General features: G+C 41.7%; 1 protein-coding gene across 2 annotated transcripts in view; it reads left to right on the forward strand.

Annotated features, from left to right (window-relative positions):
• The window catches only part of LOC113024443 (protein sidekick-1), a 311,016-nt gene that overhangs the window by 277,654 nt on the left and 6,054 nt on the right, over positions 1-27,308 (forward strand). For both annotated transcript variants that reach the window (XM_026171545.1, XM_026171546.1), the window contains 13 exons: positions 1,623-1,817; positions 11,262-11,463; positions 15,472-15,575; positions 15,729-15,799; positions 16,594-16,729; positions 18,329-18,385; positions 18,507-18,608; positions 19,748-19,863; positions 24,466-24,652; positions 24,747-24,884; positions 24,963-25,124; positions 26,422-26,547; positions 27,050-27,214. In XM_026171545.1, coding sequence (XP_026027330.1) covers positions 1,623-1,817; positions 11,262-11,463; positions 15,472-15,575; positions 15,729-15,799; positions 16,594-16,729; positions 18,329-18,385; positions 18,507-18,608; positions 19,748-19,863; positions 24,466-24,652; positions 24,747-24,884; positions 24,963-25,124; positions 26,422-26,547; positions 27,050-27,214 — 1,761 coding nt within the window. The remainder of the gene's footprint in view (positions 1-1,622; positions 1,818-11,261; positions 11,464-15,471; positions 15,576-15,728; positions 15,800-16,593; positions 16,730-18,328; positions 18,386-18,506; positions 18,609-19,747; positions 19,864-24,465; positions 24,653-24,746; positions 24,885-24,962; positions 25,125-26,421; positions 26,548-27,049; positions 27,215-27,308) is intronic.

The raw sequence follows: 27,308 nt of genomic DNA on the forward strand, positions 1-27,308 counted from the left end.
GTAAACAACTATGTGTTGTGATGTTTCCCCAACAAGGACCATAGAGCATCATAGTCCTTTATAGTCTTTTTATCAAGTGATTTTCTCTTGTAGATGCTAACAATTGTATTTCCTTCTTTTGGTAGCCTTTGCAAAATGAAGCAGATGTGTAATTGGTCAGAGATGGATAAAAAAACTGTTCAGAAGGGCGTTTGATGCTCTGACAGAAATAACATAGGGAACAATAATATCTGAACACTAGTCATAGTCATAGACTTATCTCTGGTGTCGACTGTTGATCACCCTTTCTAAAATGAGTGTGAAGTCACAAAATAAAAAAAGCCAGTGGAATATACATGACACTGATTCTGGAGTGACGCGAATTCAGAAACAATCTGCACGCAATCACTTCACTCTATTACAGACAAAAGGTCAATCATTCACTTCATACTGATCATTTATTTAATATGCATGTATCCCCTTTAGCATTTCTAAATCAAATTAACCTCTCTCAGCTCTTACTGGTGTCCTTCTGGTGACACTTTCTCCATTTGTGGCTCTGCTCTTCAAAACAGTCTGCTTGTGTCATACCATCGGTGTCTGTCTCTCCAGTCTTTTCAAAACCCTAAAGGCAAAGAAAAAAAAAATTGGTATACATTAGATGCACAGTCTGCTAGTCTGCTCATGCAAACCATAATGAAATATAGTGCATCGTACATTTTATATCTTATGGAAAAAAGGACTAAGGGCTTTCTCTAACGTGATGCAATCACTTAATGTAACAGAGATTTAGCCTCCAGTATGTGACAGCAGCAATGGCTTAATGATGGTACAGAACATAATGCTGTGCTATGACCCAATTGTTTCGATGCAGGAGGATTTGTGATCTAGCTGTTATCCAGTAATCTCCCACGTGCAGCATTCACATTAACATTTAATCAGACTATCTGATGAGATTATCACCCGCACAACCAGATTAGGTGCCTCTGAGCAGATTATTATCCTGACAGTCTTACTGTGAACTAATCACATCCACACACTTGTGTGTTTCTAGTGTGTATTTGCTGTACAATACAATCTTCATAATAAGAGCCTTTGTGAGTGGCCAGTGGCCTGTGGAAAGCTTGGACAGGGATCAGTGGTTTGAGCGTGCGTGCATGTGTTGAAGGATGTTAGTGTTATTACATGGCCTACTGCACATAAGACAGAGAAACAGACTGGAGCCGTGTACACCATGGGTCACAGCCAAGGGTACACACAGAGAGGTTATATGTTTATACACTGTGAGAGTAGGGGAACGTGAGCATGTGTGAGTGTGTACTGGAGTTCTGCTCTGAAATCCTGACTTTGTCTTTGGAAAATAGTAAGTATGAAGGAAAGAAGCTGCACATATCAAATCCCAACAGAGTTCAAATGTAGTTTCATGACCTGAAGAAAAACATATTTGTTTGTATGTTTTATTGTGGAAATGAAGCTGCGTGATATGGCTTTGTGCAGCTATGTTTGCAGGGGGGGGGGGTTTCGCCTCATATTGTGCTCTCTTTGATTCCTGTGGGCTCTGTGAACACAATCACACGCAAGAATTTCACACAGATTTCAAATAGCTTCCTCCTCCTTCTGTCTTTCCTTCTGCCCCTCACTAGGCTACCAGATCTCCTACCGCCTCGACAGCAGGGACCCTCTGCGCTGGACTACAGTGGAGGTGGGGTCCAATGCTCGGCAGTTCACCGTCACAGGACTTTCCTCTGAGCAGAGCTACGTTTTCCGACTCATTGCTCGCACTGCCGTGGGCTGGGGTGCAGGACAGGAAGCTGTGGTTGTTACCACTGAACGCAGAGGTAAAGGACACTCACGCATATTCAGGATCTGACTGCTCTAATTTTAACCACTCCTGTTTAAAATATAGCAGGAGTCCAACCTGCTGGCTCACATATATCACTTGCAGACGCACAAAAACTGTCCGTCTCCACTGTGGACTTAATGACCTGTGTCTGACACTGCTCCCAGAAATGTAGTTCATGACTTTAAAGCAGACTTCCGACAGGCCTCTTTTAGTCCAAATACTCCGAGATGTCAGAGCAGCTACAGGTGCCATCAGTATCAGTAATGATAGCTGATCTGTCTCCATGACACCTTACAAAACTGCTTCTGCTCGGTAAGAATGGAAGACCTGAGTTTGTGTGGAAAAAAACACGGAGAAACTTAACAACCCATCGAAAATCTGGTCTCTTCTGACCCTCGGTGATTTAACACTTAAACCAGCTGCACCCAGCAGGAAGGCTGGTGCAGCTAGTTTGAAACTTTTATCCAGAGCTGTTGAGGTTGGTCTTAGAATACTCTTTAATGATGGCACCATTCCCCGTGTGTGACAGTTTCAGGGCTTGGCAGACAGGCTCACTGATGGGCTTACTCTTTAATGGAACAGAGTCATCATGAATGCTATTAGCTCCCGAGTGCCTCTGCTTTTCTTTATGCTGAGTCAAAATGACCGCATGAAAAGGACCTACAGGGACACATCTTTTGCTATGTTCGAGCAAACACTATGCGACTGATGGGGTCACCGATGGTGCGGCTTGGAGCTTGAGAACGAAGTCGAAATTACAGTAAGCTGTGAAGATCTCCACTCGGTGTTCTCTGGCACCACGAACAGTGTGATCTGATTCTGAAGAAGAACTAATGGAGCCGTATAACAACTTTGTTCATTTTGCTTCTTTGCAAAATCATTCCTCTGTGAAGTAATATATGGAGAGTTTCGGCAAGAGTAAAGGGGTGTAAGCTTTTCGGTTAAAATAGCTTCTGTCTTGCAGACTCTCCATACATACATCATGCATCTAATTTGGAATTCATAGCACAGCAAAGTAATAATCTCTAATACAGTTCATATTGACCTGTAGTGATGCATAAGGGAATAAAATGTCTTAAATAAACCAGAATAAACAGGGAAAAGTTGTAAGCACGAGCAGCTTGATTAATGTTATTAATTTTAACTGCAATTTTCTAAATGTTTGCTGTGAGAAAGCTCTATTATAGAGGACAACCATAATGATTTTACCAGTATAATTATGTTGTCAGATTTCTTACAGTAATCGTTATGCAGGAGCAGTGTGGAATTTTCATATTCTGTGATCTCTGCAGCATCACTTGCTATTAAAGGTGCAATTCATTGCAGTTCATGTTTGCTCCTCAGAAAGGGAGTTCAGACACAAGAAAAGAAAGCGGAAAGTTTGGCCCTAAGCAGTTTGTGGTTGGACATGGCGAATTCATTGTTACCGGGCACTAAATATTAGCACAAAATAAAAAGCATGACCTTTTCAGGGTGTGTGACATAGAACAAAAAGAAATGACATTTAGAAACTCCCCTGGACTTGTCAGTAAATGTAGGCATTGAAGCCACCAGGTATTAGCCCTCCTGTAGAGGTATAATGAAAATCAAGAGTTCATAACATTACCTCTGGGCCTGACTGTAACTGTTATCACTTAAAAAGGGAAGTGTTACTTTTTCAGAATTGTAGATTATCCGAAGGAATTTGTGGCACTCTGTCTGTTTATACCTTTCTCTGAACACGCCAAAATTAACTGGCTTGTTGAGTGAGACAGGATTATTAGCCTTTCTCACCAACTGTCGATTGCAACGCTGGGATATTTCTCATCCACAGCACCGTGCTCAGTTGTGGGCGGATGGAAACTGTACACTTAGTAGGTGAGAATGAAAATGAGGCTCGAAGTCGTTTTTCTAAAGGAGAGCGAAAGGAGGGCCAGAAAGTCAGAACCAAACGCCATAAATCTTACATCCTCACCCAAAGTAATTACTATTGATCAAGAGTTTTTACCAGCACTTTGCACTTATGTTAATTTTGACTTTAAGAGATGAAAAAAAAGCTGCTAATTTCCCTTTCAGAGTTTTATCTAATTTTAGCAGCCAGTGGCCTCATCACAGAGCATAAGCTGCTACAACAACAAGAATTGTAAAATTGAAACACAGTCAATCGCTGAGTATGACAGCCCGTGCCTGTGGTGAGATGTATGAGTTTAGCAAGGACTCGGTCTCCCCCACTGTTTTGTCTTTAAAACACTGAAACAGAAGAGATATATCTTCCCACAATGATCTGGTCACTGACGGCCAGAAAAAAAACACACTTTTGAAGTGATTTGACTTTTACAGAAGTAAAGAGCAGTTTTATTTCCTTCAATTTAGAAGCAAATATAAAGTTCTTGTCTTCCTCTTATTTGAGTGCCGTGATGCTCGTCATGTTGCTGCAGGGCTCACAAAATCGCTAGCCCGACGTCCCGGGGCTAGCGATTTTTCCAGTCGGGCTACCAAAATCTATCTCTGCCCTGCCCGACGGGCTATCGTAGGAAGGAAAAATATATGTCAATGCTTTTGCATTCTTTCGGAAATGTAGCTGGGTAAGTATGTCATTGGCATCGGTGAGCCACTGTCAATATGTGACATATTGAAATCGCGTTTGAATTTGCCCTTGTTTTTTGCTTTCACTTTGCAATCGCACGAACTGTGTATAGAGAGCGACAGCACTGATTGGTGAGTGACGATAATTTGCGCACCAATTCCTCTGACATCGTCTTATCAATCGTTAGCTTACTATGCAAACATGACAAGTGAAATCTCCCGCAGCTTAAACATGTGAGAGGTTGATCGCGCAGAGAATCGCTGTGTGTGTGTGTGTGTGTGTGTGTGTGTGTGTGTGTGTGTGTGTGTGTGTGTGTGTGTGTGTGTGTGTGTGTGTGTGTGTGTGTGTAAAAGCAGCAGGATATATATTTTAGTTCTGCTGAGCCAAATAAGACAGGTCAGGGTGAAGAAGGCAGCTTCTATAATATTGTAAAGGAAACAAAACATTAATCAAAAAAATTGTTGAAAAACAAATTACAACATTGTATAAAAATTACAATCATCAACTCAAATACTTGGTTTGTAAAAACATAGAAACACTTGAATATCGTTTTGGATTTGTGACTGGGTATTGTTATTAGTTTCAGTACTGTGTAAGACTTTTGAGCAACCCCTCGTTCACTAATAATTTATTTTCAATGAGTCAGATTTTGTTGTAATTTTCTAAAGTGGGTTTATGCAACAGTTCTCCAAGTTCAAAGTTTTTCTTTGGACATTGGCCTCTTTCTTGCTCGTTTTCACACTAGTCCTTATACCTGACCATTTCCAAAGCAATGTTATTTTGTTTGTTAAGCCACCACACTGACTTGTAAATCATTCAAGGATAAAAAAAAAGGAGCCCAACTCAAGGGATGAACCAGTGTTGTGCCTACAAAGAACAGACGACCTAGCAAAGAACCCATTTTGAATTATGTCTTTGAGGACTTTGTTACCAGCAGGCTGTCTTAAAATATGTAATTTGTTCCATTTCCTTTAGCTGATTCTACCAAAAAAGCCAAACATAAATCACTTTGACAAACATAAAATAGTATTTTCATACCAACAAGTTGATTCACAAAGACTCAAAAACCTTGCACATTTGGTGTGCAAACTGGAGATAACTGAAAAAGTGGACAACAATAGAAGAGGTGGCAGGCCTAAAAAGTGTCTACATTAGATGAACAGTATCTGACAGTCACGTCCTTAGGAAATCAGAAAAAATCAAGCAAAGCCTTCGTATGCATACCGGTCCTCAGTTAATAGATATACTGTTCACTGAGGCGTCATCAAATACAGTGGGGCAAAAAAGTATTTAGTCAGCCACCGATTGTGCAAGTTCCCCCACCTAAAATGATGACAGAGGTCAGTAATTTGCACCAGAGGTACACTTCAACTGTGAGAGACAGAATGTGAAAAAAAAATCCATGAATCCACATGGTAGGATTTGTAAAGAATTTATTCGTAAATCAGGGTGGAAAATAAGTATTTGGTCAATAACAAAAATACGACTCAATACTTTGTAACATAACCTTTGTTGGCAATAACAGAGGTCAAACGTTTATTATAGGTCTTTACCAGGTTTGCACACACAGTAGCTGGTATTTTGGCCCATTCCTCCATGCAGATCTTCTCGAGAGCAGTGATGTTTTGGGGCTGTCGCCGAGCAACACGGACTTTCAACTCCCGCCACAGATTTTCTATGGGGTTGAGGTCTGGAGACTGGCTAGGCCACTCCAGGACTTTCAAATGCTTCTTACGGAGCCACTCCTTTGTTGCCCGGGCGGTGTGTTTTGGATCATTGTCATGTTGGAAGACCCAGCCTCGTTTCATCTTCAAAGTTCTCACTGATGGAAGGAGGTTGTGCCTCAAAATCTCACGATACATGGCCCCATTCATTCTGTCCTTAACACGGATCAGTCGTCCTGTCCCCTTGGCAGAAAAACAGCCCCATAGCATGATGTTTCCACCCCCATGCTTCACAGTAGGTATGGTGTTCTTGGGATGCAACTCAGTATTCTTCTTCCTCCAAACACGACGAGTTGAGTTTATACCAAAAAGTTCTACTTTGGTTTCATCTGACCACATGACATTCTCCCAATCCTCTGCTGTATCATCCATGTGCTCTCTGGCAAACTTCAGACGGGCCTGGACATGCACTGGCTTCAGCAGCGGAACACGTCTGGCACTGCGGGATTTGATTCCCTGCCGTTGTAGTGTGTTACTGATGGTGACCTTTGTTACTTTGGTCCCAGCTCTCTGCAGGTCATTCACCAGGTCCCCCCGTGTGGTTCTGGGATCTTTGCTCACCGTTCTCATGATCATTTTGACCCCACGGGATGAGATCTTGCGTGGAGCCCCAGATCGAGGGAGATTATCAGTGGTCTTGTATGTCTTCCATTTTCTGATGATTGCTCCCACAGTTGATTTTTTCACACCAAGCTGCTTGCCTATTGTAGATTCACTCTTCCCAGTCTGGTGCAGGTCTACAATACTTTTCCTGGTGTCCTTCGAAAGCTCTTTGGTCTTGGCCATGGCGGCGTTTGGAGTCTGACTGTTTGAGGCTGTGGACAGGTGTCTTTTATACAGATGATGAGTTCAAACAGGTGCCATTCATACAGGTAACGAGTGGGGGACAGAAAAGCTTCTTACAGAAGACGTTACAGGTCTGTGAGAGCCAGAGATTTTCCTTGTTTGAGGTGACCAAATACTTATTTTCCACCCTAATTTACCAATAAATTCTTTACAAATCCTACCATGTGGATTCATGGATTTTTTTTTCACATTCTGTCTCTCACAGTTGAAGTGTACCTCTGGTGCAAATTACTGACCTCTGTCATCATTTTAAGTGGGGGAACTTGCACAATCGGTGGCTGACTAAATACTTTTTTGTCCCACTGTACAGTGTCAGTGGACAGGTGGAGGTCAAGAAGCTACTCTGAAGGAGGGGAAATGGGGAAATTTAAATTTCTGATTCAGGTCTTCATGGATGCGCAAGCAGGAGATTAAGAGAGAGGTACAACAGCGATTGCCTCCACCGTGTTTTATGTGTTTTGACTGGAGACATTCGCTGTTGTACCTTTTGCTTAACCTCCTGCTTGCGCATTATAGTTTGTGGCTGTTTTCAGCCTGTTGTATTGAAGATCTTGTCAAAATTTATGAAATTATCAACACAAAAGTATCATCAGATTTTGATCCACCAAGTAATGCAGTCCGGAAAGCATCTGACTGCCTTCATTTTTCAGTATGACACAAAAAGACACAACAGAAGTTGTGGTCCAGAGCACAGACCTCAACATTATTGACGCAGTGTGAGATCATCATGACAGAGAAAAGAATAAACGGCAGCCAAACATCCAAAGAAGAGCTTTGAATGTCCTCCAAGAAGCCTGGAGAACTATTCCTGAAGACTACGTAAAGAAATGACAAGAAAGCTTGTCTTGGAGAGTTCAGACTGTGTTGAAGAATAAAGGTGCTCATACCAAATATTTATTTTCAAGCTCATTGAAACTGCACAAACTCAGTTTTTCATTAGATCATTGCATCTATTTTGCTTTTTCCAAGTATAAAGAACTGAGAGGGGGCTTGAGACTTTTGCACAGTACAGTAATTAAGAAAATGGAGAAGGAAAGATGTGGCAGATGGTGTTGAAGATCGAGCACTCCAGAGCTAATACGAGCTTTCTCCCGGAGTGAAATACAGTAAGTGATATTTCACTTAAAAAATGAAGTTGCAATCGTTCTGGTGTCTCTGTGGGCTAACGCATGAATAGGTTTGGTTGCGACGTAGCTCACTGACTTTGGTATATGTCATCCTTGATCTCTCTCTCTCTGTCTCTGCTGTTTTCTCTGTCAGCATAGCAGCACTGAGTAAGCAGTGAAATGCTACAGAAGCATTAAAATATGACAGTTAAGTGATTTTTTGTGGAAACCTGGAATCATTTTGTCAGATACTCTGTTCGCAGCCATCAGTTTGTGTGGTGCATTTTAATTGGATCAGATATCATAACATCCGCAGCGTCATTATCAGGATTTCTTGAGAATAGAGTTCAGTGGTTCTCTGTTCCACTTCAGTAGCATAATGCCCCATTCTTGCTGTGAGATAGACAGAATATCCTAATAGAGATTTCTTTCTGATGATATTGAAGAGACCAACTTAATCCCTAGAAAGAGAAAATTGGCTTTTTGGGTGAGCACGTGAACGTGTGTGTGGATGCATGCCTTAGGGAGAAACCGTTTTGGAAATATGTATCGTTGCTGATGTTTGTACCCAAAAGCGTGAGAGCTGAGAAGGTAACAGAGAACATAGCATATTCAGCTACCTTCAACCCCTTCATCTTCCTCTACTAAAAACTAGAGATGGACCGATCCGATATTAAGTATCGGTATCGGTCCGATACTGACGTAAATTACTGGATCTGATATCGGAGAGAAATAAAAAATGTAATCCGATCCATTAAATATCAAAAAAGCACCTCACAAAACTTGCGACATGGCGTAACTCAGCTCATAACCGTTGCACGTTGGAGCAGTGTGCTCACGTGATAGAGCAGCTGTGTGTATTTGTAGCCTCGCTACCAAACCAGCGTTTCATCTCCGAGGAAGTGATCCCAGAGGGAAGTAAAGCAAGTGTGTAAGTTCATCTCTGAATGTTTGTAAAGCATTCCCACGTTAAGCTTAACAACCAATATATGGAGCAACTGCCTCTCTCTCCCTCTCCTGTTGCTACTTCAATCATGAAACTGCTTAATGATCAGCTGATCGGCTTTTCTGTCGTGACTCCCGTTTCTCTTGTTTGTTTTTGGCCCACTTTGCACCAGAAAGAGGAAACCAGCGGCTGAACAACAGCAGCACATTTAACCTTGATAAGCTGTTGTTAGAATTTATTTAATATTACTTTCTACACCAGGATCTTTTTCTACTAGCTGACGGCTGGTAACTGTGCAGGGGCGGATCCAGCAAAGTTTAGCCAGGGGGGCCGATGGGGCATTAACAGGGAAAAGGGGGCACAAAGACATACTTTTCTTTCTTATTCTCATTTAAAATGTCTAGCTTTTAATAAATAATTATCTGAATCTTACACCCAAAGTTTTAATCTGATATAAAATGTATAGAAGTCCATTACTGTATATAGTAACTGTTAAGTCTAATATACCCTAGTAAGCTATAGTACTTTTTCCTTTGGGAAGGTACCATCTGTTTTTTTCTGTAACGCTGCCGATCTCCGACTGTATTCCCATGTGATGTCTTTGTTGTGTATGTAGGGGGGGGGGTCCTATTCCTCTGCGAGGCAACCTGCATATGGCCAATAAAGCATTCTTTCAATTCAATTCAATTTCAATTCAATTCATATCGGTATCGGCAGATATCCAAATTTATGATATCGGTATCGGACATAAAAAAGTGGTATCGTGCCATCTCTACTAAAAACCCAGTGTTTCCTCTCCTTCCCTCGTGTAGAAATAATATGCAAGTGCTGAAAGGTCCGAACTTGTTCTCGCAATTATGAGTTTATTATCAGAACATGATCTTAACTGTGGAGCAGAACAAAAGGGGAACAGACAGGGAGACACAGATGGTATCAGAAAGACAAAAGAGGGCAGAGAATAGTCACATTTTGAAGGGAGCGAAGAGCAGGGGGAGTGCGGGAAGAAGGAGACAAACAGATCAAATCAAATTATCAAATTACTTTTGATAAGGATGAATGAAGGAAGCCGAGCCTGCCTGGGTGTGTGGTTGTGTGTGCGTTTTGAGAAAATAAGTGCAGATTAATTAAACTTCAGAGAGAATCGATAATGCTTTTATTTCCAGACTTAATCGATAACCCGAAGCCCCTGAAATTAGACAGTTTTGCCCCCAGCCGTGTGTTGTTGTTTGTGTGCCTGCACAGGTACTGCTAATCGCACAGGTACGGTGAACACAGTTGTACAAAGACACTGACTCCCAGAGCCATCTTTCATCCTGTAATTGAATAGCTAAGACACAGATAAACACGCACGCACGCGCACACACACAAGCAATCTGTTGAGAAATGGTTTCTTTGATGCCGCAGTAGTTAGTTGTCTTGTTTCATTTAAACACGTGTTTGCATGGCAGCACTTTTTCACGCTGATGCACATGTTACATAAATGTGGGCTGCCCGTGCCTTGTGCAACAGAAATATTTGCAGCAGATTGTCCATTTTTATCTCCATTTGTCCTGCAAATATCCAGGCGTCTGAGTGACCTGCTGTGTGCAGCAGGCTTATTTCTTAAACATCATTTATACAAAAGACTAGTTCCCTGTAATCAAGGTAAAAGATCAAAGAAACCCCATTTCCCTGCAGCTAGATGTCTGCCCAGAAAACTGATTTCATGGTGACTGTAAAGATGAGCATGACAAAGACAAAATCCATGTCTTAGCAGAGCAGATGAAAGAAAAGATCTTTACATTAAAGCTTTGCGCATGTTTACAGTACTCTCTGCAGTTACAATAGTTGAGGTCATGGTTGTAAAAGAAGAAGACAGGCAACTCTTTATTTTTATCACATTTTCTGATGCCCTACATAACCCGATTTCTCTGACTTACCTGGCTTCTTGTGTGCGTGTGTGTACTTATGTCACGGCCATACTGACTGCTTTTAAGATGTGGATCCTGACTGTGGTTTTCAGAGCTCTTAAGTGCTCTCTCTTCTTTCTTTTGGAGAAATTGTGTTCATCCCTCCAGCTGAGTTCTGGCCTAAGAAAGTGTTGGACTTGCTGCTGTGGAAATATTCGAAGCCTTTGCACATGGAGCTTCGTTTTTTTCATGCGCCTGCCTCCTCTTCAGTTCCACTGTTCTTATCTTTGTCACATCACTTGTTCCACCTTCTCTCTCATGTTATTATCTCGCCTCTTCAAACCTCCTATCCGTGTCTACAGAGCGTCCCCTCCCACCCAGGAAATTGTCCGTTCCTCAAGATGAGGTTGAATCTCGCCAACTCCGCATCCATTGGGTGACCGGTGGCTCAGCCTCCTCGCCGCTGAGGTACTTTACTCTGCAAATCAAGGAGCTGCCCAACGGCGACTGGAAAACCCACACAGCTGACATCCTGCATAACATGACCTCCTGGACTGTTGACAGGTACACGCACACATGCACATACGCACAGCTGCAGTGGTTGATACATCACCCTTTGAATTTGTGGCACTTCATATATAGACAGTTTAAAGTGCAATATTTTGTTTTTTTATTACACTTTTCACACCAAAAACTCAAAAGAAAAAGTGATTTTTCTAACAGTCTCTCACAACTGCAAATGTCAGCATGACTGGCTACTGGCCAAGTTGCAGTGTTTGTCACTGATCCGGAGAAAGTGACAGTCTGCGGCGACAAAAAATATCACGCTGGTGGCTGAATATTACATTGATCTCAAAGACAGGAATGACATGTTTAAGACAGCTTCTTTTTTTGGAGGGATACCAAAACCCATGTGTCACAACAGAATAGTCACAGGTGCCGTCGAGTCATTTTTCACAGCCACCCAGCAATAAGGAGAGTGGCACACTGCAGTACCAGCAGGCTGAGGTGGACAAACAGCAGGGTAACGTGTGAAAAAGGATTAAAATGAATATATCTAATAAGCCAGTAAAATATGCCTTCATGGGCTATTTCAGTCAGACTGAAAGTAAAGCAGCACTATCAGTAAGAGTGAGTAAGATTATCTCAGGCTTAGAGAAAATGGCAATAAAAAATATAGATGGCTCTCTTTTGTTTGTTAGTTTTTTTTCCTTAGAGATCCCCAAATTCAAAATTGTTTTTAGCATGACACGCTGAACTTGAATTAATTAAAGCAATCTGTAGAAATCTTATGTTTATGCATCCTCGGGGGAGAGGAGTGGACAGAGAGAAGAAGACGCTGTGAATTTAAAGCAAACAACGGAGAATTATAATAGAGACTGGAAAGTTTTATTTGTTTAGAAGCTGAAGTACAGAAAAGGTTGGTGGAGAATAAACATACACACATGCCACCAAACAAAAACACCAGGGAGAGCAGAGTAATCATAATTACTGCATAAACGGGGAGGATCTCAGTCACCTAATCACACAGGCGCAGCAGGAGCTGCTCTCTGTCTTTTTCTTAATACCTCTATTTTTTCATCTCTTACTCGCTCTGCCTCCGAGCTTTCATGTTTGCGTGCGCTTTTTGTCCCTTCTGTTCCTTTACAATTTTTCATCCCTCTTGCTGTCACCACCTCCTCTCCTCTCCCTCCATCCATCAACAGCCAATGCTTTCAAAAACCATCAGGCTTGTATTTTTTCTTCTACTCATCCTGTACAAGAGGGCTTCAGTCTTATTGCATGTCTTCCTTTTACATTCCCCTCTCTCAGTCCCTCTGTTCTCTACTCCCTCGTGATGGCAGCGGGTGAGAGCAGTCAGACCGGATTGCTACTCCAACTTCCTGATGGTCCGAGTAGCAGGACTATGATGGTGCTTTACCAGCGTGTGGTGTCTGCGTGTGTGTGTGTTCGTGCCTGCTTCGTGGCTGTTTTTGTGTGCTCCTTCACGAGCTATCACAGGGCTATTTGAGATGCTGAAGAGCATTCGCGCCATGTGTCTGCGTCAGTCTTTTTCAACCTGCCTCAGGGAGAGTCTATCTGCCATGATGGCGGTCGCTGCTGTTGTTGTTTTCGAGCTCATTCTATCACTGAACGCTCTCATTAGAGCGCCGGATGGAGGAATTAGCTTACATCTCCACATGCTCACGCTCACACTCACTTCTTATCTATCCTTAATTGTTGTTTTCCACCAAGACATCTTGGGAACCAAAACATCGAAGTCCCCAGGCTGATGTGCAGACACACATATACAGTAAACACACACTTTCACACATTGTCCTTAACGTCCTCCCAGTGCTGTTAGCCCACCCTGTTTAAGCCTGGTGCCTTTGATGTTCTATTCCAATGATAACCACAGCCCCACAGGGCCTTTAGTTGTCCATCATTGGGCCCAGGCTCATAATTATACAACAAGAGACTGGAGCAGTTTTCCTGTCACCTGCTGGATTTCAGACTGGCCCTGTGCAATCTCCTGTGTCGAGGGAAAACCCTTGCAGGTAGACATGTGGGGAGTAGTGGAATTACTTTTAGTTAGTTATTATATTGAAAAGCCAAGAACACTTCTGCCTTCCACTTATCTTATTTGTTTTTCATTTTGTCTTTCTGTGCAGAGGAAAATTTGACAATTGTTATTCATCTCTGCCTTTCAAATTAGCATTCTATTAAATTACAATATCGCAGAGCATTTGTACCCGAACAGACACCGAAAGGAGTCACATTTTACAAGTCTTCTCATATTTTTCTTTATTTCCCAGTGAGCCACTTCTCAGCAGGAGAGCTGCTGGTACTCTGGCCAGCTTTCCTGCCATCAGCAGCAGCATCCTCCCCACTGTCACAAAAAGCAATAAGAGATTAAAGCACGAGCCTATTGCTAAGGGGAGTTATTGAGGCACAGTGCTCAGCAATGGTACATCTTTCAAGTAAACAGAAAAGCATGAGAGTTGGATTAAGAGTCGGTGCATCCACCGAGACATGTCAGAAGTTATCGCTGGCCACATTTGATCAATGCACATAAGGCAGGGCTCCTCCTGAGGAGGCTCCTCGCGGAGATATGTCACATTCAGCTTTGTACCGACATGTCCAGTTGTCTATTTACAGTTTTACACAAGAGGCTTTTTGTAGGAGTTTTTATAAAATTGTTTTTTCTGCAAAATAATGAGTACATTGCTGTGGTTTTATATTAAAAAAAAACCTGTTAGGTAACTGTGTCAGATGTAAATAAAAAACAGAATGCAGCTATTGCTTCTAAAATCTCATAAATCTGTATTTTATTTGTGTGGTACGGAAGAACATTGAAATCATATTGGATTTTTAAACATTTTACAATTTTGTGAAAAATCTCATTTTATGACAGCAACACATTTTAAAAGTTGGCATGGGGCAACAAAAGGCTAGAAAAGTAAGTAATTATAAAGAAACAGTTGGAGGAACATTTTGTAGCTAATTAGGTTGACTGGCAACAGGTCAGTAACATAATTGGGTATAAAAATGAGCATTTTAGAGAGGTGGAGTTTCTCCGAAATGAGAAAGATGGGCAGAGGTTAATCAGAAAACTGAAACACAGAAATCTGTGTGCAAGGGACAAGGCACAAAATCACTACTGGATGCCTGTGATCTTCAGGGCCTCAGGCAGCACTGCATTAAAAATGGGAATGATGCTATCATGGAAATCACTGCATGGGCTCGGGAACACTTCCAGAAATCATTGTCTGTGAACACAGTTCATAATGAATTGTCATTCACAATTGCAAATTAAAGCTCTATCATACAAATAAGAAACTATACGTGAACATGATCCAGAAATGCTGCTGTCTGTCTGGGCTAAAGACTTTCATCTAAAATTACTGAGAAAACGGGGAAGACTGTTCTGTGGCCGGATGAATTTAAATTTGAAAGAAATTTTGTAAACATGGGGCTGATGTCCTGAGCAATAAATCATATGGAAGTACCTTAGTTCCTTTGGAATTGTCAACTTGCACGTCTGGAAAAGTGAAAGGTATATCTAGATATCCAGAGATCTTTTTTAGGGATAGCCATGCATGTTTCTACAACACGATGCTAAACATGCCCACCTGCACTCAAGCCCTTTAACCAACTGCAAACATTTGGAGCATCCTGGCACGAAAAACACAAAAAGACTCAGGACTGCTGGGCAGCTAGAATCCTGTATCAGACAAGGATGCAACAACATTCGTCTCCCAAATGTCCAGCAGCTGGTCTCCTCACTTTCCAGACATTTACAGACTGTTGTTAAATGAAGAGGAGACACTACACAGTGGTAAACATGGCCATGTACCAACTTTTTTGTTGCTGCCACCAAATTTAAAAACTTTTTTTTTTTTTAAATTACAGATTACTTTTTACACGGCATCCCAGCTTTATTGGAATTGGGATTGGAGAAATGCAATGAGATTTGCATTACCTCATCCCTTTGAAAAGATGTTGAATCTCGTATCGCTTGCTTTTCCTGCTAAAACTGGTCAAAATACATTTTTTTAAATAATTCTTATATGTGTGTACTTGGATTTAAAGGCTGAAGCCCTTCACTTCTTACAAGTTTCGTATGGTTGCCACCAATGACGTAGGAGACAGCGTCCCCAGCAGAGAGACGGAGGCTGCCACCACTTTGCAGGACGGTGAGAAACTGGGATGCTGACACTGTATGGGAGAAAAGAAGTGGGAAGACGGTGCATTACGTGGATTTGAAAACATTATATGATGTAAGGGGATGGGCAGTGTGTCTGACTTTTCTTTTTCTTCTCCACACTCTCTCTGTGTTTTCTTTCCAGTGCCTAATGAGCCTCCGGTGATTCTCTCAGTGAAGCCGACAACTACTACCTCAGTGCTGGTGCACTGGAAGGTAAGTTCAGACTTCTGACACACCAACAATCCCTGATAAACACAAAGCCGCACAACAAAACATATGGTTCGGGTGCACGTTATTTACTTATTTTGAGGATAAAACCCCTTACAGCCTCTGTGTTAATTTGTACTGCATGTGTTTTATTTCTTGGATGTAATTATTGTTATATATTGAAGCAGGAGAGGTCAGAGAGGAGAAAAGAAAGATTGGAAAAATGGCAGGAGGGCAAAGCAGGCACTAAGATGGACACACAGTCCTGAGATGGGGGAAATGTTTATCTCTTAATGAGTATATACCAGCAGGAGAGATGTTATAGGGCAGAAGAATCCCTCAGCTATCAGTAACATTCAACAACACAGGCAAAAAAAGAGGGGAAGATGGTAAATAGAGCCTGGCTACTTCACTCCTTGTCTTTCTTCCTCTTCTACTTGGAAATGTCTTCTCTCATCCTTGTGGCTTTACGTCAAAGCAGAAGGAGGCAATGAAAAAACAAAGTCACCAGCAATTTCATCATCCTTTACAAGAGTGCCAAACCTACTGAAGCATCACTTTCTCTGTGCAAGTTACAGCCAGACCAATCCAGCAGCCCTTTAAAGTGGACATGCTGATAAAATACTGCTCTGCCAGCCTGTCAGCGTCCTGTCTGTTGCTGTACTACACAAAGGAAATGAAAATAAGCACACACACAGAAAGTTCTCAGAAGCTTAGAAATCTCTTTTTGAGAAAGTAGCATTGTTTTTGTTGTTTGTTTGTTTTAACACGTGCTTGTGTGTGTGTCTGTATGTTTCCAGCGTCCCAGCGATGACAGCGTTAATGGAGTTTTGACTGGATACCGGCTCTATTATAGAGAGCTCCCGGCAAACGCTTCCACTCTCACAGAAGCAGAAGTCCAGACAACCAAAAACAACACAAGTGCCCTCATTACAAGTGAGTACTTCTGCTACTAAAGGAAACAACTGCTCTTTACCCCCCCGGTCATCAGACTGTCTGTTATCAGGCTGTTGCTGGAGGACGCCTCGCCGTGGGTTGAATTTTTTTTCTCTGCTGGTTAGGCAAACCAGTATTGCATTAAAACTACATTCTGAATCCTATTTAATTTATCCAGCAAGGATGCCAACATTGCCATCCTTTTATACACACCCACAATGTTCTATAACACTCTGCTGTCCAACTTCAGCATCTCAACCCAAACTACCGAACTAGCAGCCTCCGTTTGCAGCTTTTGATACGACGATGCTACCGTGATGATAATGGCATGTTTACCTTTTGCTGCGGAGATGGAGACAGGAAGGGGATGATTTGGTATGCAGTACAAGTCAAACTGTGGATGTGGTATGTGTTTTAACAATGAGGGTACTAGGAAGTAACAAAAACAGTTTTCTGACTAACAGCTATGGATTTTACAAACAGCCTTGACTGGAAGTCCTATTAGATATGGCTAATAGCAAGCTAATTAAGCTAATGTTAGGTCCATATGTTGAAAATGTATTTGTCAGATTTGGCTTAATGTTTCCAGTTAACTCAGTTTTTAGCTCAAACCTTTTAAAGGGCTCTTAAATGTGGAGCTGATTGCTTCATGCTCTTCATGCCAAAGCTGCAGGTTTTTCCTCTAAATCGTATAATCCCGCTGTGATTTGGATGTGTTGTATTTTTAAGATTACAGAACGGGTAATCTAGTGCTGTCTCGAAACACTAGTTCTGCTTGCTCAAGTATAAACTTCCCCAAATCCAACGAAAAGCAGGACAGAGCAACAAATACTATCTCAAACTTAGGACCTGGCAACTATAAAACTCTGTTCCTCTGACTTTTTAATTGCTGAGTATTGATCTGACTGCAGCCCCTTTTACATTGCTTCAACATGTGGAGATATAGAAAGCTTGCTGCATGCATTCATTAGATCATACATGGCTGGTTGAAGGTTTAATGCTTTGAAACTCTTGATTTTAGAAATTAAAGCGATTAACAGCTCCGGCTATTTGTAAAATCACAAAATAAGCCATAATGGAGAGGATTAAAAAGATCTTATTAATACTGGAATGCAAGGTTGGCATTCATTTTTAGTTTGAAAAGAATTTATTCAGATGCAAAAAGTATTAAAGAAAAGAAAATATGAGGAAAAAGTATTATTTTCAGGCGTTTCATGCATCAGGGCTGAGATCTGGGATGAAACGTGTCACTGCAAGGACACATTGATCAAATGGCCGCCTTTGGACAGTTGTTTTTCTTACGAGGGTGTCCTTATTGCATTGTAACAAGGCAATAATAAAATATTATTATGCACTCTACAGCCCGAAGTGCTTTACGGTCGACTGATTATCTGTTTGACTAGATTGGCAGACGCACAATTGTCCCTCCACCCAAAGTCCGATGAGTCCGACGAGCACATCGAAGCATAAAAGTCTTTCAAACGTTTCCCTCTTAAATACGGGGATTTTATTGAATTGCATTATAATTGCTGAATTTATTGTTGAACTTGAAACTTTATTGATTCACTTTCCATCCATCTTTCTTTTACTCCTTCCAAGCCAAGAGCACCTTCAAGACGGTCAGCAGTGACTCGCTCACAGAGTTTGAGTTGACACGTAAGTAATTTATGACCAAACTCCGGGCAATTTTTTAGTGCCAACGTTAAACAACTTATGTGCTTTGTAAGCGTGTTGTGCAAATACCTTTAATGCCAAGTTGTTTATCACTTCTTTGTAGAACTGAAGAAGTTCAGACGCTATCAGATTGTCATGACAAGCTACAATATCATCGGAGAGAGCCCACCCTCCAACCCAGTTGAAGTGTCTGTCGGAGAGGCAGGTGTGTGAAAACAGAGCTCACTCCACGCAGGCTGCTCATTTTCTTGTCAAACCATTTAAGTGGGTATTTAAATAAAAATTCTAAAAGCATTTTAAGAAAGCACATTCCTAACCTTGGAAGTTCCAACAACAATCCCAACTTACAAGCCTCCTCTGCGCTTTCGGTGCGTCCGTTACGTGGTCGTCAGCAGCAGATACAGAGCAGTGTCGATGGATCTGTCTACATTTTAGGCTCATTAGCTGTCATGATTTTATCCAGAGCTTTCCGTGTGCTTTCAGACTTCATGATTAAATGCCTGAAAGCTGTGGAAAAAGCTTGAGCAGACCTGGAGTGTCAAAACCTAATTTGTTCCTGTGTGTCTGCTTTCTATCACTATTATCCAGTCCTTTGTTCTCTCTCTTTTTCTCTCTGTCATCCTCTTTCTTTTCTTTGTCCTGTCCATTCCTCCTAGCATGGGCCTTTGTGTGTGCGCGTGTGCGCGTATGTGTACATGCATTTGAAATCCTGCACAAGGTCAACTGTTTTGCTGCGATGCCCCAACCTGTTTATCTTTCACTGGAGAGTCAAATCATGGATCCATTTGACAGACAGGAGTGCAAATAGATCCTCGCTCTCTTTCTTTGTCTCTCTTTCATACACACACGCGCACACACATACACACAACAAGAAGGCAGTTATAAACCACAAACACGAATGCAGGTAAACAGATTTGCACATTATGATAGTAGCGCTGGTACATTTTTGCAATTTCTCCCACAATCTCACACTCCCTCCTTCAGACCACTGCTGTATTCATATTCAAGTGGTGTGTATGTGTGTGTGCGTATGTTTGTAGTTTGGTAGGCCATACATATCACAAGCAGGGGAGTGAGAGGTGAGGATAAGCAAGCGGAGCAGGAGGGGGAGGCAGAAAAGGCTGGAGGGGGATGATGAAATGGGGTGATATGGCCTTTTCTCTCGCCTCAGGTGCACACTGCCGAGTGGTGTTCATGCATATGTGTGGTACAGTAGAGTAACAAGGTACTGCCTTAGGCTCATTCTAATTGGAAGAGTGGAACAGATCTTCTCTACTTCCCACTCTAACACACAGTTGCCGGCTCACATAGTAAGAGTCTAACGAAAATTCTCACCTGCTGCAGCTCCATCGGTGGCCCCGCAGTCCATCACAGTGTCCGCCGTGTCTCCCTCCACCCTGGAAGTGACCTGGGACACGCCCCCACTCGAGACTCAGAACGGACTCATTCAAGGATACAAGGTGACACACAGACAAACACAGAAAACCATGCGTGTACATGCAAAGACTAATTTTGCCCTTGCATCAAAGTATTTAGCATGAGTGCTCATGTGAGAGAGAAGCACAGAGAGCTGGCTCTGTATTTAAAGTATCTCTCTAGTCTTGACTTGGAAGGGTTTTGCTCTGTTGCGCCTTCAAGTGTCGTGTAGGCACACGAGAGAGAGCAAGAGAATTAAGTTAAAGGAAGAATCTGAATATCCTTTAATGGTTTGAGTATCACTCCTCTGGCCATCTCTCCCCCTCAACTCCCCTGTCCCACCCTCTCACTCCTAATACTTCAAACACAAGGTTATCTGTCCTGCTTTAGACACATTGATTTTTGCCAGAGCAGAGGTAGGAATGGAGAAGAAAGAAGGGAATGTAATATTTGCAGAGGGAAGGAATGAGACGTGCAAGTGATCCCCATAGAATCCTGATTAGAGCAGCAGATCGAGGGAATATGTTTAAACTACCAGAGATGGATGGACACAGGGAGGGGAGTGTGAGGCAGAGGGGGTTAAGGAGATTAAGATGAGAGGAAAGAGAGCAAAGAAAGAATGTTTAATGAATTTATAGGTTCTCACTTCTGTTAACACGCTGGTAGATGAATAGCACAGAGAGCAGGTAGGACTTTAGGTAAACTTCTTTGCAGAAGTATTTTTGCTACGGTGTAATCGCACAGTATGTAGTTGTAGCTCAAATATTAGCAAAAGACATAGTTTGATATCCTTGCGCAGTGTGGGATCATGGGAGTTATTGGTCTTCACCATCATTTCCAGTGAAATTCTAACGTGACAAAGGAAAAAAAAATCATATTTACTGATTCAGTTCAAGTCAGTTTTATTTATATAGCACCAAAATACAACAACAGTCACCTCGAGGCGCTCACAGAGAAAACCCCAACTATCTAACAACCTCCCTGTGACCAAGCACTTGGCGACAGTGGGAAGAAAAAACTCCCTCTTAACAGGAAGAAACCTCAGGCAAAACCAGGCTCAGGCAGGGGCAGCTTTATCAAAACGTTTTAAGCACAATCTTAAAAGTAGAAAGGCTCCTGGCTCCCGATTCCTGAAAGCTGAAAACTCTCCATCCTCCCACAACAATCTGAGAGCAAAGTGCTCTGCTGGGGTGATACGCTACTACAAGGTCTTTGAGATCAGGTGGGGTCTGTTTATGTGAGGAGAAGGATTTTTATTTTTTTCTGGATTTAAGAGGGAACCAATAAATAGAAGCCATTATGTTGTCCAAGAGCTACAGATAGACCATACGGGGACCAGCTGTTTTCCCTGTGGCCTAAACAATCAAACTTCATGAGTGTGAAGAGCATTGTTGTAACCTTACAGTATGCACGAGTAAACGGGACATGATGCCACTCAGGCAGCTCCCTTTGCCACAAACAGCCTTTTTACTAGAAAAATATTTCTTCCTCTTTCAGCTGAGGCTGAACACAGTGATGGATTTGTAGAAGTACACATTAGTCTAACAGTGCATTGCAGTGGATACGCACCTTGGTAGCATTATTAACAGCAGGGAAGCTTTGTTAATGCATCAAATAGATGTTGTTGCTGGATGGGCTTTAAAGGTTCTTTAAAGGTTCAGGCTCTTTACTGTGAATGTTTTTGGGAAATGCAAGTACACAAGTAAGTCAAAAAAACACTGTGAACAGCAGTTGAGTTGTTTTTAGACGTTCTAATGTGAAAGTGTTTTGTATTGTACCTTTAGTTGACTGAAATGCTGTAGAGAGCTTGTCGATCACATTGAACATTATGAGCGAGGGGTAATGAGTAATACCCAGCTGTGCCGGTCCTGCTGAGCAGAGATAAAAGGTTGCACTTTATAAAATGTTAATCTGGCCATCAATGACAAACTTTTAGATATGAATCAGTCCTTTGTTTGCAGGCTTCAGATTTTTCTCTGGTTTTTTTCCTTTCTAAGATAATTACAAGCTTACGACATCCATCGTGATATTCCCACAAAAAATAGGTCAGTCATTTGTAACAGGAATGATATAGAAACAAAGCCTGGAAAAGATAAGATCCATCCATCCTAAACATCCTTCAACAAAAGAAAATGGCTGGAAAATCCATTTAGGGTTCTTGATCTTATCAAATAATATCCCGATCATTTTCATCCATGACAGATTCAAATTGTTTTTAGAGTAATCCTAAGTGTCTCACACTCCTACTGAATACCAAAATAGAGCCACTAAACAACAGTGGAGTGGATTACAAAGTGACCTGGACCTTTTACAGCCATTCCTTTAAAGTACCACGAGAGATACTGCCTATTTTCTAAAATGAAATTTTTAAAATGGAAACCCTCCCCTTTTGCAGGAGGTAATACATCTTGATTTTAAATTGAGCATATGGATGAGTAATTCTGTATCTCATTATTCTAAGAGCATGTGGAAGGACAGCCACAGCATAATGCTGCCCTCAAGTGCTACTCGGAAGCTGCTACCTCCAAGTTTGGAAGTTGTAAAAATAGCTTATGGTGCTCCGTAGTGCTGTCTATATTAGGAGCAATAACAAAATGGACCCCCTTTGCATCGCTCCTGGCCGTGTTTAACTTTTTACACCAAGCTGCATGGAGACAGTTTTCGGAAACATTGAGTGTCTTAATTTGGCAGAAAAAGCATACGTGCATTTAAAAACAGACCTGGTAAAAGTTGCTGTTCTTGTTGCCTTTCATTGCTTTATAAAGAATTTAAGCAGATCTATCATAATCTTTCATACTGCTACATGATACTAATGCCAAATACATCAAATTTATCATATTATTATATCTAGCAGTCCCAAACTTGGTATGCATCTTTATGGTCCAGCACATCAATCAAAGCATGCCAGTAGACCAGTGCGTCTGTGCTTATAAAAGGCCACAATTTCTTGAGAATGAGTGAGCCGAGTGTTCTTCATGATTAGATACGCGGGTGGTTGATTGTCCTTGAATGCTTGTTGGAGAAAATGTCCATGCTTCAGCTGCATAAATTCATTTCCAGCAAAACTGTGCTCTGATCCTTATTTGGTTTCTTGTGATTATTCCATTTAAAGCTGAAAAATTCCATCTAAAAGATGGTGGCTTCTTTGCAATTTCTCATTTCACTTTAAAGGTTCTTGTGTAGCTTTATTTCAAATGTTAAGACACTATTAACAGAGTCGTGTGTCAAATTTGGCAAATGTGTCGGGAACGTCCTGTCATTTCCTGTCATACAATCGGCCGTTAGTGTTTTTTTAACTAGAGAAATATTCTACATTCAGCCGAGACTTGCGCGTAAATCTAACGGACGCTACGGTGTTTTTAATGCACCGAATAGATTTTCTGACAGGATGTGCTTTTGAATCGCTGCTTTCTGGTAATAAGATGGCAAGTATATTGAGTTTTCTCACTAGAGGAAGCTCACCTGAAATTAAAAATGTTTAGTTTCATCAAAGTCAGTTCAGTAACACATTTATCAAGGTACCGCAGCTGCACAAAAATTTTGGCTTTATTAAAATGTAATGTATGCATGCTATAAGCTACAAGACTCATGGTCTTAATATTAATATTGATCACATTGTGCGGGGACAATAGTTACGTAACCTTTGTTCGGTTTCATTTTAGTCATTGCCAGAGTAGCCTATTTGTCTCCATTACTGGCTGATGTCATAAAACTTAATGGGCACATCTATGATTATTGATTATTCCCACGAGTATGGGCAGTCTGCAAATACATGAGGCTAAATGGCCATGTACCTTTAAAGTGTCTTTAAACGCTTCACAGAGGGCATTAGGATTGTGTTGTACATATTTGAACTAGACCTAAAATAAATACGGTGCAATAATACAGTAGCACCTCACACAGTTTAGATTTAATTGCTCAAATGTGAAGTATCCATGTTTATGCTACAGTCACAACACGGAAAACAGTGGTTGACCACAGCACAACCAGAATTATGTGCACTTAACACAATGAATGGTACCAGATTGAATGAAGTCAAGTTGGCAGTTTTATGCAATCAACAAATAATCTGATTCTCTATTTAATTCACATTAAATAGATTTAAACTAGAAATAAAGAAATTTCTTCACAAATAGTGACATAGTTGCTGCAAAATGACGTGCTCTGCAATCTGGCTTTTAAGTAGGAATATAACCCGAATGAAACCAGTGCAGTCAGTTGAGATACATCCCAGATGAGTTGCATTCATCAACACAGATGGACTCTGGACTATCTGAGAGTGATTGCAGTCGGTCTGACACTTACTGCAACTGTTTGGAGACAGGTTGCCTTTCAGCAGGCGATTGCACAACTACTTACAATCAGGCGCCAAATGCATAAATCACGCAAGGAGGTTGCTCAATCTACTGTGACTGAACTAATAGCTTTTTAAAGACATCAATTCTGAAGTATGGCAACCTGCAGCATTGTACTAAAGTACTAAAGGTCCAATTAGGATACTTTCAAAAATAACAGCACAAATATTTTTTATTTACTAGTTAATTTCGATAAGTGCAACTAAGCCAAGTGCAACAGCTTGTGAATCACAAACAGAAGAAAATGAGAAATGAAGTGATGCCGACAGAGTTCCTGTTCTGCGTTTTTAGATCCACTACTGGGAGAGAGACCAGCAGAACCAGAGTGAGAAGGTGAAGGTGATTTTTGTCCCGGACACCCGTGTGCACCTCACTAACCTGTCCAGCTACACATCTTACCTGATCACACTGACAGCCTTCAACATGGCTGGAGACGGACCGCCCAGTGACCCCCGCGGGGCCCGGACCCTGCCGTCAGGTATGTAGTGATGATAGTTCAAGTCCCTGCAACCAAAGCAGCATCAAATTTTCTGATGTCTTTTTTTTTTTTAACATCCTTTATGTGTCTGCAGCTCCCAGCCAGCCGAGTCTCCTGTCTTTCTCTGAGGTGACGGGAGGAAGTGTCAACGTATCCTGGGGAGCTCCACTCAGTCCTAATGGACAGGTGGAAGGCTACAGGGTCATTTACGAGCCCACTTCTCCTATACAAGGTGTGCACACACATATGCACACACTCACAGGAGTACATGTTGATTCTTGTGCTGACACGTCTCTTCGATTGTCTGCAGGGGTGACTAAATTGGTGACAGTTGATGTGAAAGGCAGTTGGCAGCGGTGGCTGAAGGTTCGGGACCTGATCAAAGGAGAAACCTACACTTTTAGTGTTCAAGCTCTCACAGTCAGCTACGGCCCACCAATACAGGCAAACATCACTGCTCAGCCTGTGAAAGGTATGATTGGCTGTATAGAGTCATGTTAGATTCAGCTAGAGATTGCAGTGTATTGTACATGATCGGTTATTGAGACAATTAAAGAAATTACATGGTCAAAAAAATCTGTAAAATGTGCTCATCACAGTTTCCAAGTTTTCAAATGTCTGCAATAATGGAAAAAGGGGTTTTAAAAGATGCTTTTATCTTTGAGATTATTTCTTTGTCAACAGCAAATCGGGTGAGGAAAGATGTTGATCTGAACAAAAACTCACATGTGCCACAGTACATGTATTTTCCGCCAAATGTTCTCCCCCGCATGCCTCGGGATGCTGCAGTACAACGTTACAGTAACAGTGTGACCCCGAGCGATGAGGTTTTAGCATGTCAAAAAAAACAAGCTTGTTCCTGTGCACACTCCTGACTTGATCCAACTTCTGTGATGACCCCTGGAACTCTTCCTGGTCCTAACTTTCTCCTCCTGGTTTTGTGTAGGAGGTGTGTGTAGAGTTTGAGATGCAGGTCCCAAAATCCAACACACTTGTTAGCACTTGGCTAAGTGTTTTACAAAGGGCTGAGGGCTAACCTTCTCTCTCTCCCACAGCAAGCAGGGGCTTGGCTGGTTCGGGTTTTGTTTGCTTTCTGTTTAACTTTTTTTTAGATACTTCATCACTTACTTGCACCCACACACTCACCACATTTCTGACGTGCCTGTTCCACTTTTCTTTTTAGTTTATTAACTAAATAAAATTAGTTTACTTCAGCTCTGTATTTTGCGTGGTCTTTTGTTTTGAGCTAGTTTGGTGTATGAGTCTTAGCCTTGGACATCAAAAGACCAAAGGTGGGTATTGTGTAAGTTTGAGGTCAGACAGGGACCTCAAACAAACAGCCCTACTGGAAGAGGTCCAGAGGTGCACAAAGAAATGACTTTGAAGGGGAAATTGGTAGATAGTCTGCATTTTACTTAAAAATGATGACAACACACACTTCTAAGTATTTACATGTAAATTATCTTTTCAATGATTGGACGTAGGGAAGTGGACTGCGTTAAACATGGCATGCATATTAAAAAATCAGGCGCTCTGTTCCTCTCAAACTCATATGACCCATGAAGAATTTAATCTGTAATAGATCACAATGGTCTTAGTTTATTATTTGCTGGCAAATGAAGCCTGCAGATCATGTTATTAGATTATTCTGTGTAATGTAATGTCACATTTATTTCCATAAATTAATAAACTAACCAGTGTTATGGTTTGTTTCCAGGAAATGAAAATGCATTAAGTCATAAACAAGACTGAATGTGTCCCTTTGACAGGCTCCCCTGGGTCACCCATGGACATGTCCATCACCAAGACTTCCTCTGACCTCACTATCCAGTGGTCAGAAGGAGACGTCGGTGAAGCCTCTGTTACCGGATACACTATTGAGGCTCGTCCCTCAGGTGAGCACGAACACAGACGACACGCGCGGGTCAGCCTTGACTCATTTGACACGCATCTTTTTATCATCCGTGCTAATTATTTTAATTAATAGAGGGCGAGCTTAAACACTACACTGCTCCGAACCGTTATGAGTGCAGGTTTCTACAAATTCACAGAGACCTGCTGTGCAAATCAAGTCAGCCACAATTTTCTAATAAAGATTACCAGAGGTGTAATAAAGGAAGGGAACGTGTGTGTGAAATAGTTTTCAGCACTCTGCAGGAGAGCGAGCCGAGACTGTGGTATAATTCTGCTGCTGATAATAACGGATATGCCCCTTTCATTAAGGGTAATAACTGTGATCACTGTCATCACCACATTATCATCATCATTATCATCTTTAATGTAATCTGACAATTTATAATTTTGTTTAATCACATTTAAAGATTGAAAAAGGCCCGTCCATCAAAACACAACTCTCACTCTCTCTCTATTTCCCCCACTCTCTCTCTCTCTCTGTAGATGAGGGGGTGTGGGATTCCTTCATCCGATTTCTCCCTCCGAGCAGCAGGTCTGTCTCAGTGCCGCTGGAGCGCCTGAGGTCGGGGATCAGCTACGAGTTCAGAGTCATCGCTGTTAATAGCTATGGTTATGGACAGCCAAGTGCACCCTCTGCTGCTCTCGCTGGTAAACACACTCACACACACACGCGCACACACACGCACACTGCTGGAGACAAGGCTAATGAACAGCTCCACAATGCCTAACAGTCTATTGGAGA

This window comes from Astatotilapia calliptera, chromosome 6, assembly GCF_900246225.1.
Source record: "Astatotilapia calliptera chromosome 6, fAstCal1.2, whole genome shotgun sequence".
Taxonomy (NCBI): Eukaryota; Metazoa; Chordata; class Actinopteri; order Cichliformes; family Cichlidae; genus Astatotilapia; species Astatotilapia calliptera.